This window comes from Hyperolius riggenbachi, chromosome 6, assembly GCF_040937935.1.
Source record: "Hyperolius riggenbachi isolate aHypRig1 chromosome 6, aHypRig1.pri, whole genome shotgun sequence".
NCBI lineage: Eukaryota > Metazoa > Chordata > Amphibia > Anura > Hyperoliidae > Hyperolius > Hyperolius riggenbachi.
The window spans coordinates 335,277,330-335,288,778 of NC_090651.1; the positions used below are offsets into that span (position 1 = coordinate 335,277,330).

Here is an 11,449-nt window from a genome sequence, read left to right on the forward strand (position 1 = left end):
GTCATCGGTTGCCAAACAGGAAGTAAGCATCACTTTCTGCTTAGCCGGATGCCAGATGGGGTATACCACATAGTAACACGGTATTCCAGAAAGGCCTGTTCAATTCATTTGATAATAATTCAAGGATGACACGTTTCCCAGGCCTTACCCACTTGTTCAGGTCAAAAAAATACAGTGTCTGTAACTTGAGTACCTCAGACTTGGCGTGAAAAGGTGGGTCAGGTCCGGCACACAGAGCTTTGCTGTCATATCGACAGCAGAGAGAGGGACCTGCGGCCATGGGAGAGCGGTGTGACCAACAAGAGCGGCGGGTATGTGCGGCAATTTGTTAGTAAGCACCATTTGTAGTAGCAGCAGTCTCTGATCCTTAAAGGGCCAGAAACTGCTAGTATGCAAGTGGTGAAAGAGAACTTGCATCAAAAAAAGTTCCTCTGGGGGGTATTTACCTCGGGAGGGGGAAGCCTCAGGGTCCCAATGAGGCTTCCCACTCCCTTGTAGCTGCAGGCAGTCCAGCGCTGGCTCCTCCGAAGAGTCCCGGAATCCTCCCTCGACAAGGCTGATAAGCGCTGATTTATTTACCTCTCCTGGCTCCAGCAGGGGCGCTGTTGCAGCTTTACGGACAGAGATAGGTGACAATAGCCGATCTCTGTCGGGTCCGCTCTACTGCACAGGCAGGAGACTAGCGCCTGCGCAGTAGAGTGGCCCGACAGCGATCGCTATTTCCGCCTATCTCCGAGGCAGAGAGCCGATACTGCACCTGCGCTGGAGCCGGGAAGGTAAATATTTATATCCCTGCTGGAGGGGAGCTTTATCTCCGCCGCCGTGGGACCGAGGAGGACAGGGGAAGCCTCAATAGGATCTGGAGGCTTCCCCCACCCGAGGTGAGTACCCCCCGGGGAGGTTATTCTCAATACAGGTTTTCAGGTTGCATTCACATATACACTAGTACAATGCAAGGATAAAAGAATCATACTACATAAATTAACCTATTGCCGACCACGTAACACTGATGGGCATGGCCGTGGCGGCAGCCCTAGGACCGCCTGACGCCGATCAACGTAAAGTCCTGGGGCTGGCTTTTGCAGGAGATTGCGTGCGCGGCTGCATGCGCACCTCCACTTGGTAGGCAGAGCTCCGCTTCAGTCTCCCAGCAGCGATCACCGCTCGGAGACTGTTGGCCATCTAATATACCTGTACAGAGCTGCGATCTAAGGCAGCAATGTACTAGGGACAGCCGTGTGACAAGGCTGCCCCCCTGGGACACAAGAGAGCGATTGGCTGTCATAGCTGAAGCCTATGACAGCCGATCTCTGTGATTGGCTGGAGGGAGGGGGTAAGGGAAAAAAAATGGGTAAATTTAATAAATAAAAAAGAACATAAATATTTATATAAAAAAAGAAACACTGGGGGGTGGATCAGACCCCACCAACAGGAATCTCTGTTGGTGGGGATAAAAGAGGGGGGAAATCACTTGTGTGCTGAGTTGTGCGGCCCTGCAGCTAGGCCTTAAAGCTGCAGTGGCCAATTAAGCAAAAAATGGCCTGGTCTTTAGAGGGGGTTTAACACTGCGGTCCTCAACTAGTTAAGAAACTTTACGTCAAATACTTTAAAACATTTAATAATAATCAGGAGGCTAAGCTCAGGTTTTAACATTTGGCCTATTTTTGGTTTGCAAATTCACATTTTTCCCCGTTATACAACACCAAAAATGTAGAATTTGTTTACGTCTTTTCTGTATTTACTACATAAAGGTTTTATCTAATATGTTTAGAAGCAGTAGGAGGCCTTTTGTTGAGTTCGAGAGGGACAGAAATTGTTTTAGTGTAATTTTAGGGAAAATATTAACTTAACAGTGGTGGGTGCAGTGATGATAAAAAACAATAAAGGTCAACTGAAAAGAGAGGGATATGGAGGCTGCCATATCTATTTCCTTTTTAAAGGACTTACGAGGCCAAGATTTTAGAAAAAAAATAAAAAAGTTAGCTACCTGCATCAGTTTGTCAGGCACGGAGGACGCCATCCGCGCCCTCGGTGCCGTTCCGCCGGGTCCCCGCCACTCAATAGCCCCCCGAACGGTCCCCGACCGCACGGCCCGAGTCGGGCTCTCCAGCCTGTACAAAGATGGCGGCCGGAGCTGGCCGCGGCTGCGCAGTACGCATAGCCGCGAGTGCGGCTGCGCAGCTCTAAGGCCAACCCCCCGATCCACGTAACAGTAGCGTGGATCGGGGGGTTGGCCTTAGAGCTGCGCAGCCGCACTCGCGGCTATGCGTACTGCGCAGCCGCGGCCAGCTCCGGCCGCCATCTTTGTACAGGCTGGAGAGCCCGACTCGGGCCGCGCGGTCGGGGACCGTTCGGGGGGCTATTGAGCGGTGGGGACCTGGCGGAACGGCACGGAGGGCGCGGATGGCGTCCTCCGTGCCTGACAAGCTGATGCAGGTAGCTAACTTTTTTATTTTTTTTCTAAAATCTTGGCCTCGTAAGTCCTTTAAGCAATATCAGTTGCCTGGCAGATCTGCCTCTAATACACAGGCAGCATGGTGGCGTAGTGGTTAGCGCTCTCGCCTTGCAGCACTGGGTCCCCAGTTCGAATCCCAGCCAGGTCAACATCTGCAAGGAGTTTGTATGTTCTCCCTGTGTCTGTGTGGGTTTCCTCCGGGTACTCTGGTTTCCTCTCACATCCCAAAAACATACAGATAAGTTAATTAGCCTCCCCCCTAAATTGGCCTTAGACTACAATACATGCACTACACAATATAGACATATGACTATGGTAGGGACTAGATTGTGAGTTCCTTTGAGGGACAGTTAGTGAAAAGACTATATATACTCTGTACAGCGCTGCGGAAGATGTCGACGTTATATAAATACTAAATAATAATACCGGTAATACTGCCTTTATTACTTTTAGCCATAGACCCTGAACAAGCATGCGGCATATCAGGTGTTTCTGACATTATTGTCAGATCTGACAAAATTAGCTGCAGGCTTATTCCTGGTGTGATTCAGACACTACTGCAGCCAAATAGACCAGCAGGGCTGCCAGGCAACTGGTATTGCTTAAAAGAAAATAAATATGGCAGCCTCCATATCCCTCTCCCTACAGTTATCCTTTAAACTGAAAATACTATGCAGCTTAATAACTGTTTCCAGACCAGAGCGATTGGGGCTGCGCAGCTCTGTCAGGACGTAGATTTCAACAATCGTCGCCGCACGGTCCTGCCCCTCCCACCAATCACGCCGCAACCCATTTGCCCTGCCGTCAGTATAACGGCAAAGCCGCGTGATCAGGTCAGGAGCTGCTTTTATTGGCTCCTAGTACCAGCCGTCTCTGATCCTTAAAGAGAAACCATAACCAAGAATTGAACTTCATCCCAATCAGTAGCTGATACCCCCTTTCCCTTGATAAATCTTTTCCTTTTCACAAACGGATCATCAGGGGAGTGTGGTGAAACCCCTCCCTCTCTGCACAATTTGTAGACAGTCCCTATTCAGTGTTCAGCAGAGTCTTCTGTACAGCACTGTTCTACCCCCAGTCTTTCTACCCCTCCCCAAGGCTGGAGGGGGCCCCAATCCAAAGTTTCCCCGGGGTCCGAGTGATTTCTAGTTACTCCCCTGGAGGCATGTGTTTTTTGCATGCCCTTTTGCATGCAGTTTTGTAAAAACAGTCCTAGTAATGTAATTTTACTCTCTTGTTGAAAAGGCAGATTATTAAAAATGCAAATACATGTGCATGGAAAACCCATGAAAAACTCAAACGCATAAAAAAGAGCAAATTCAGCAGAAACGCACATGCCAGCAAGCAAGAAAATACAATCAGTTTGAGAATTCTTTTTTATTCACTTTTGGGTACCCTTTCATTTGCAAAGTGCTGGAAAGTTACTTTGTTGGGAAGATGACAAATTATCTCCTGGGAGAAAACTCAGGAAACAAGTTTTTTGCCGATTGGCCAAAGAGAGATAAGATGAGATGATAGGTGAGATAGCTCATGAGATAACTTTTATGCATCAAGGTGTGCTTTTGGAGTTTTTTCTTCTAAAAGGATAAATAAGGCAAACCTAAAACAGAAAACTTTTACTCACATGGGGTTTGTTTCAGCCCCTAGAAGTCGTTCAGGCCCCACATTGAAGTGCGCTATTCCCCAGTTTGCCACTGTCCCCTCCGTAAGATCGGGACCCGCGGCTGGGTTGTGGTCTTCTGCCCATGTCATGTGCACCATGCACCTCTTGTGATCGCCCTTCCCCTGGCCAGGGGACACCACAACCCAGCCACATGCCATGGTATTATGGAAGGGACAGTGGCAGACTGGGGAATAACGTAACTTCTGCGTGGGACCTGATAGACTTCTAGGGGCTAGAAGAAGCCCCAGGTGAGTACAACTTTTCTGTTAAACTACGTAAAGACTGGGTCACGCCCATGGGCGTGACCGCAGCGGCAGCACCAGGACCGCCTAAAGCCAATCTGCATCAAGTCCTGGGGCCGGCTACAGCAGAAGATCGCGCGCAGGCTGCATGCGCATCTCCTGCTTGGGGGGCGGAGCTCCGCCCCGCCTTCAGTCTCCAAGCAGCAATCGCCGATCGGGAGACTCTTAAACGGTGAAACCGCCGTCTAATAAGCAGTGGCGGCTCAAGGAATTTTTTTTAGGGGGTGCTATGCAGGTGCTGGACCAATTTCCGGGGGTGCTGACGACCTGCGGCGCGCGAAGCGCGCCATGGCAAAAAGTGGGTGTGGCTACAACCTGCGGCGCGCTAAGCGCGCCGCGGCGAAAAAATGCCCGTGGTCATGACCGGATGAGGGCGGGGCTAACTGTAATTTAAAGTGAACCCAGGGTGAGAGTGATATGGTGGCTGCCATATTTATTTCCTTTTAAACAATTCTAGTTGCCTGGCAGCCCTGCTGATCTATTTGGCTGTAGTAATGAACTGAATTACACCAGAAACAAGCATGCAGCTAATCTTGTCAGTTCTGACAATATTGTCAGAAACCCCTGACCTGCTGCATGCTTGTTCAGGGTCTATGGTTGAAAGAATTAGAGGCAGAGGACCAACACGGCAGCCAGGCAGCTGGTATTACTTAAAAGGCGATAAATATGGCAGCCTCAATATTATTCTCACCTCGGGTTCCCTTTAAAAGTGCAACGCAAAGACAGAGGGCCCAAGTTTTGGTGACCCTTTCCCCAGAAAATTCACATAATTGTGCAGGTTTTCTCAAGAAAATACACGTAATGTGAGCAGATTTGAACAAAAAACATGTTCAATAACCCCAATATGCACAATCGTTAGCAGATATGACCCCAATATGCACAATCGGTAGCAGATATGACCCCAATATGCACAATCAATAGCAGATATGACCCCAATATGCACAATCAATAGCAGATATGACCCCAATATGCACAATCGGTAGCAGATATGGCCCCAATATGCACAATCGGTAGCAGATATGGCCCCCAATATGCACAATCGGTAGCAGATATGCCCCCAATATGCACAATCGGTAGCAGATATGCCCCCAATATGCACAATCGGTAGCAGATATGCCCCCAATATGCACAATCGGTAGCAGACATGCCCCCAATATGCACAATCGGTAGCAGACATGCCCCCAATATGCACAATCGGTAGCAGACATGCCCCCAATATGCACAATCGGTAGCAGATATGCCACCAATATGCACAATCAATAGCAGATATGACCCCAATATGCACAATCGGTAGCAGATATGGCCCCAATATGCACAATCGGTAGCAGATATGCCCCCAATATGCACAATCGGTAGCAGATATGCCCCCAATATGCACAATCGGTAGCAGATATGCCCCCAATATGCACAATCGGTAGCAGACATGCCCCCAATATGCACAATCGGTAGCAGACATGACCTCAATATGCACAATCGGTAGCAGATATGACCCCAATATGCACAATCGGTAGCAGATATGACCCCAGTATGCACAATCGGTAGCAGATATGACCCCAATATGAACAATCGGTAGCAGAAATGACCCCAATATGCACAATCGGTAGCAGAAATGACCCCAATATGCACAATCGGTAGCAGAAATGACCCCAATATGCACAATCGGTAGCAGAAATGACCCCAATATGTACAATCGGTAGCAGAAATGACCCCAATATGCACAATCGGTAGCAGATATGACCCCAATATGCACAATCCGTAGCAGATATGACCCCAATATGCACAATCGGTAGCAGAAATGACTCCAATATGCACAATCGGTAGCAGAAATGACCCCAATATGCACAATCGGTAGCAGATATGACCCCAATATGCACAATCCGTAGCAGATATGACCCCAATATGAACAATCCGTAGCAGATATGACCCCAATATGCACAATCCATAGCAGATATGACCCCAATATGCACAATCCGTAGCAGATATGACCCCAATATGCACAATCCGTAGCAGATATGACCCCAATATGCACAATCCGTAGCAGATATGACCCCAATATGCACAATCCTTCCTCAGCAGTTTTGACCACAATCAGCACCACCTGAAAAAGAAAAGAAAAACCCATTTACTCACCTACAGTCAGAAGACCTTCTTTCCCGACCTCCTGTCCCGACCTCCTTGTGGCGCGCAGCGCCCGCACGCCCACGATCCTCTTCCTTCCCGACGTCACGAGACTTCCTGCCTGCATGCTGAGAGCAGGGCTACGGGAAAATGGCCGCCCGAAGCCATGCACTGCAGACTCGAAGTCTGCAGAACAGGGCTTCGGGCGGCCATCTTACCGTAGCCCTGCCTGCTGCTCCGGGCTGCCGCTGTGTGAACTGACTTGGCGTCTTTTAGATGCCTGAAGTCAGTTCACTCCAGGGGGTGCTTTGGGGGTGCTTGGACAATTCTAGGGGGTGCTTGAGCACCCCCAAGCACCCCCCTGGTGACGCCCCTGCTAATAAGGCTGTACAGCGCTGCGATCTGCAGCAGCACTGTACTGGGGACAGCCGTGTGACACGGCTATCCCCCTGGGACACTAGAGAGCGATCGACTCTCATAGGCAAAAGCCTATGACAGCTTATCGCCGGGATTGGCTGGCTGGGGGGAGGGATTTTAGAAAAAAAAAATATATCAAAATGTATCACTCAAACACTAATGTAAATTTTTATAGTAAAAAAAAAAAAACACTGTGCGGGAGATCAGACCCCACCAACAGGAAGCTCTGTTGGTGGGGGGAAAGGGGGGATGATCACTTGTGTGCTGAGTTGTGCGACCCTGCCTTAAAGCTGCAGTGGTCAATTAAGTAAAAATTGGCCTGGTCTTTAGGGGGGTTTAACACTGCGGTCCTCAAGAGGTTAAAGTGTACCTAACCTGAGGTGACATGTGACATGATGAGATAAACATTGTATGTACAGTACAATATATATTGATAAACAGGCTGTTTTTCTTTGGTTTTTTACTTTTTATTTTGCTGCCTGAAAGAGTTATTTTTTCAGGCATGCTTCTGACTTGTAAACATCACTGATAAACAAACTACAACCATAAAAGTTTTCCTTCTTTTAAGGCAGGGGAAGATAGGAAAAGGTCAATAGTTCATGCATTTTAACTCTGGGACCCTTAATAGGCTGCTACTGATTAGAGACAGTAAAATATTCAATCTACTTTGTAAATGTGTAAATATAAAGTAAAACTATGGGATACTTAAAAAAAGTCATTTTTAGGAGTAGGAGGATAAATATAATAGTTTATCTCATTAGTTTATTTTCACCTTGTGTTCTCTTTAAGGTTTTCCTTGTGTATCTTTAAAGGACAACTATAGTGAAAGGTATATAGAGGCTTCCATATTTAGTTCCTTTTAAGAAATACTAGTTGCCTGGCTGCCCTGCTGATCCTCTGCCTCTAATACTTTTAGCCATAGACCCTGAACGAGCATGCAGCAAATCACGTGTTTCTGACATTATTGTCAGATCTGACAAGGTTAGTGGCATGCTTGTTTCTGGTCTAATTTAGACAGGACTGCAACCAAATAGATCAGCAGGGCTGCCAGGCAACTGGTATTGTTTAAAAGGAAATAAATATGGCAGCCTCCATATCCCTCTCACTACAGTTGTCCTTTAAACTGAATCTGAAGTGGAGTAAAAGATGAAAAAATACTTCAGTATAAGAAAACTTCTAGATAATCCAAAAGCTTCCTGGACCATCTTTGATCCCACTGTTCAAGTGCTGAGACCATCTGAACATAACCAGCAGGAGCTTGGATATGCTCCCATGGCCATGCTGTGATCTGTATATGAGCATCGCCATGCGGTCTGCGCAGTAGCACAAAGCCGCTTGTGCACCCCTTTTTTCCTCTATGCACAAGCGGCTTTGGGTACTGCACAGGCACAAACTGTACTTGCACAGAGGCAGTATGGGAGCATATCTTAAAATAACAAGAGAGTCCCAGCCAGCAGCGGCAAGGTCTAAAAGATCAGGGAAAGCTCTGAGGCACCCAGAGGCTTCCCATTACTAAGGTAAGTATATTCTAAAGGGATTCTGTGGATAAAATTAAAAAAAACTGACACTTACCTGGGGCTTCTAGGGAGCTTACTGCACAAGTGCAGTACGAAGTTTTCATGTACTGCGCCTGCGCAGTAAGCTCCTAGAGATGCGAGCGGGAGCTAGGCATAGTCCCTCTTTTGGAGGGACAGTCCCTCTTTGGAAACCATGTCCCACTGTCTCTCTTTCTACCTCACTTGTCCCTCTTTCAGGACTTATGTACAGATCTATATAAATATATTTATTTTCCTACTGAAAATGTGTTTAATTGACTCCAAACTTTATTTCCATCCTTTAAATTGATATATTTCTTATTTTCGTGTGTTAAAATGAAGGACAATAAAACAGAATAGAGAGGACCAGTATGGTTTGAATTTTACAACAACATATTTTTTCATATAAAATCTTTAAGGTACTAGGGGTGTGGCGAGGGCGTGATTAGGGGTGTGGCAGGGGCATGGCTTAAGTGTCCCTCTGTCTTATTTCAAAAAGTTAGGAGGTATGGCTAGGACGCGCAATTGTATTCGTCTAGTTAGACGAATAATTGGAGCATGACCGGTGGCGGGGAACGGAGGATCGTAGAGGACGGCAAGGGACAGCACAGCTGCAGGGGGTCGATAGAAGCCCCAGGCAAGTGTCATTTTTAGTTTTTAATTATATCCACAGAACCCCTTTTTTAACTTGTGATCCCTCATAGATTTACTTTAATGGCAACAGCATCTGAGACCCCTCTGCCCACAAATGTTTAGCAGTCACCGCAGCAAGTGGAGCAAATAAAAAATTATAGCTGTATTTTACAAAAATAAAATAAATGTGGTAAAAAAAAATGACTTTTCATCATATTGTTTCATTCTTCACCTGAATAGCAAATACACTGTTTGGTATGGCTGTGCACTTGGGTCTACATGTACACCTTATATATCTGAGATAACTTATTCAGGGATTCAAGTAATATTTATAAGTTTTGCGTTGGTCGCAAAGAGTAGAAACGCAGCATGAAGAGGCTCAGTGAAGGTGGCGGTGAAGGTGTGTAAGTGCCTGATTGGGTCACACAGCTCATAGAAGGACAGCCGCCCAGCATCATAATCCAGATATAGTCCAAAATTCTGACTGGAAAATGTGTACGGAAAATGTATCTCTTCATCATTATATATAACACCACAATATTCAGTACACCTACGCAGAACCCAGGACTTATTATTACTCCCAACGGCTCCCTTTCTGTCTATGCTTGAATAAGCTACCCCCATCCTCCAGTTCCCTGTCTTTCCTGTCTCCACCTCCCAGTAGTGTTGCCCAGATGAAAATGTATTTTTACTTAAAACCTGATTGAGTACAAATCTCCTTGGATTTGGTGGGTAATAGATTTCCATATCTCCACAAGAAGCAGTTTTTAAGTCTTTTGAAACAGTTATATGATTTCCAGCTGTGTCCTCATCAAACACAACCTCTGCAGGTGTTTGCACAATCGTGTCCATCTTAGTTTCATTCACAATATGGATCAAACCCTTTAGCAAATTTATAACAATCATTTCCTCATGAAGATGTGACACCTCAGTGACCTCCCCCAGTTCCACTGAACCCTTGTGATCTACTGTTTTCATGTAATCATCTTTCTCTGCCTCATGTAAAAAATCCAGTGGATCTGCCATGTTGCACAGCTTCTCAACCTCCATCATCTTCTTCGAGATATTGTCCACTTCTGAAACCAGATGCTGGATAAGTTCAGCTATACGGGTGGAGATCTTATCTTCTCGTTGGTCAAACTCATCAATTATTTTCTTCTCTAGAGCATCCAACTTTTGATGGATGGTCCTAACCAAATCAGTGACTGTATTTTTTGCACTAGATGCACCCTCCTTTACTTTCATCTGATGATCTAGAAGTGTCTGGATCCTGCTCTTGGCCTGTAGGTTTTGTAACAAAAATCCTTCAACATCATTTCTCAGCTTTTTTCTTTTGTTCTCAAAAGCATCATTAATTGGCTCCACATGATGTCCCTTATGTTTCCCATTCAGACTGCAGGACACACAGATGCACATAGAATCCTCATTACAGTAATACTCCAAGATCTTCTTGTGGACGGAGCACTTCCTGTTCTCCAGGCAAGTGGTCGGCTCTATCAGTACATGTTCTGCTGCTTTATTGTGGACTTTCACATGACCCTCACACAGAGAAGCTTCACAAAGCACACATGTCTTTACAGCAGGCACTGAAGAGTTAATGCAGTAGTTACACAAGATTCCACTTATCTTGTGCTTTGGAATATTAGGCTGGAGACTCTCTGCAATGTTCCTTAGAGTGATGTTCCTGTGCAGTGCAGGACGCTCTGCAAACTCTGTACGGCATTGAGGACAGGAATAGCCAGATCCTTCTTGTGCATCCAGCACATCTCCTATACAGCTGCTGCAGAAGTTGTGGCCACATCTCAGCATAACAGGGTCCTGGTAGACACTCAGGCAGATGGAGCAGCTCAGTTCTTCCTCGCTGACATTAGCAAACGCCATTGCTGAGAACAAGGAAATAGGAACCAAACAGAAACAAGCTTTGTCAGCCAGTGTTTGATATGTGAGCTGAAGAGGGTGTGGCCAGACTGAGTAAGTTTCGATTCCTGTCTTCCCAAGGAGAATTCCTAAAATAATAAGTGGTCTAACAAGTTTTACTCTTGAAGTGAGATTCCACTTTTGTTGAGGAAAAAAAAAAACAGTTCTTTAGCTCTGCTCTGTAGAGTATATAATATATCTCTATAAAGGTGTTTCCTCTGGGCACTCTGGTTTCCTCCCACATTCCAGAAACATACATATAAGTTAACTGGCTTCCATCTAACCTGGGCCCCAGACTACAACACACATATGACCACAGTAGACGTTAGATTGTGAGCCCCTCTGAAGGACAGTTAGTGACATGACTATGTAAGCTGCAGAAGATGCCAGCACTATATAAATACTTAAT

General features: G+C 46.2%; 1 protein-coding gene across 1 annotated transcript; it reads right to left on the bottom strand.

Moving 5' to 3' along the window:
• Positions 1–9,441: 9,441 nt before the first annotated feature.
• Positions 9,442–11,004, bottom strand: LOC137522211 (E3 ubiquitin/ISG15 ligase TRIM25-like). The gene has a single exon (XM_068242242.1). It carries the CDS (start codon positions 11,002–11,004, stop codon positions 9,442–9,444), a length of 1,563 nt encoding a protein of 520 aa, XP_068098343.1.
• Positions 11,005–11,449: the final 445 nt, after the last annotated feature.

What these genes read in the sequence shown, in the direction of transcription:
- LOC137522211 (XM_068242242.1), bottom strand. Translation starts at nt 11,004, where the DNA reads ATGGCGTTTGCTAATGTCAGCGAGGAAGAACTGAGCTGCTCCATCTGC.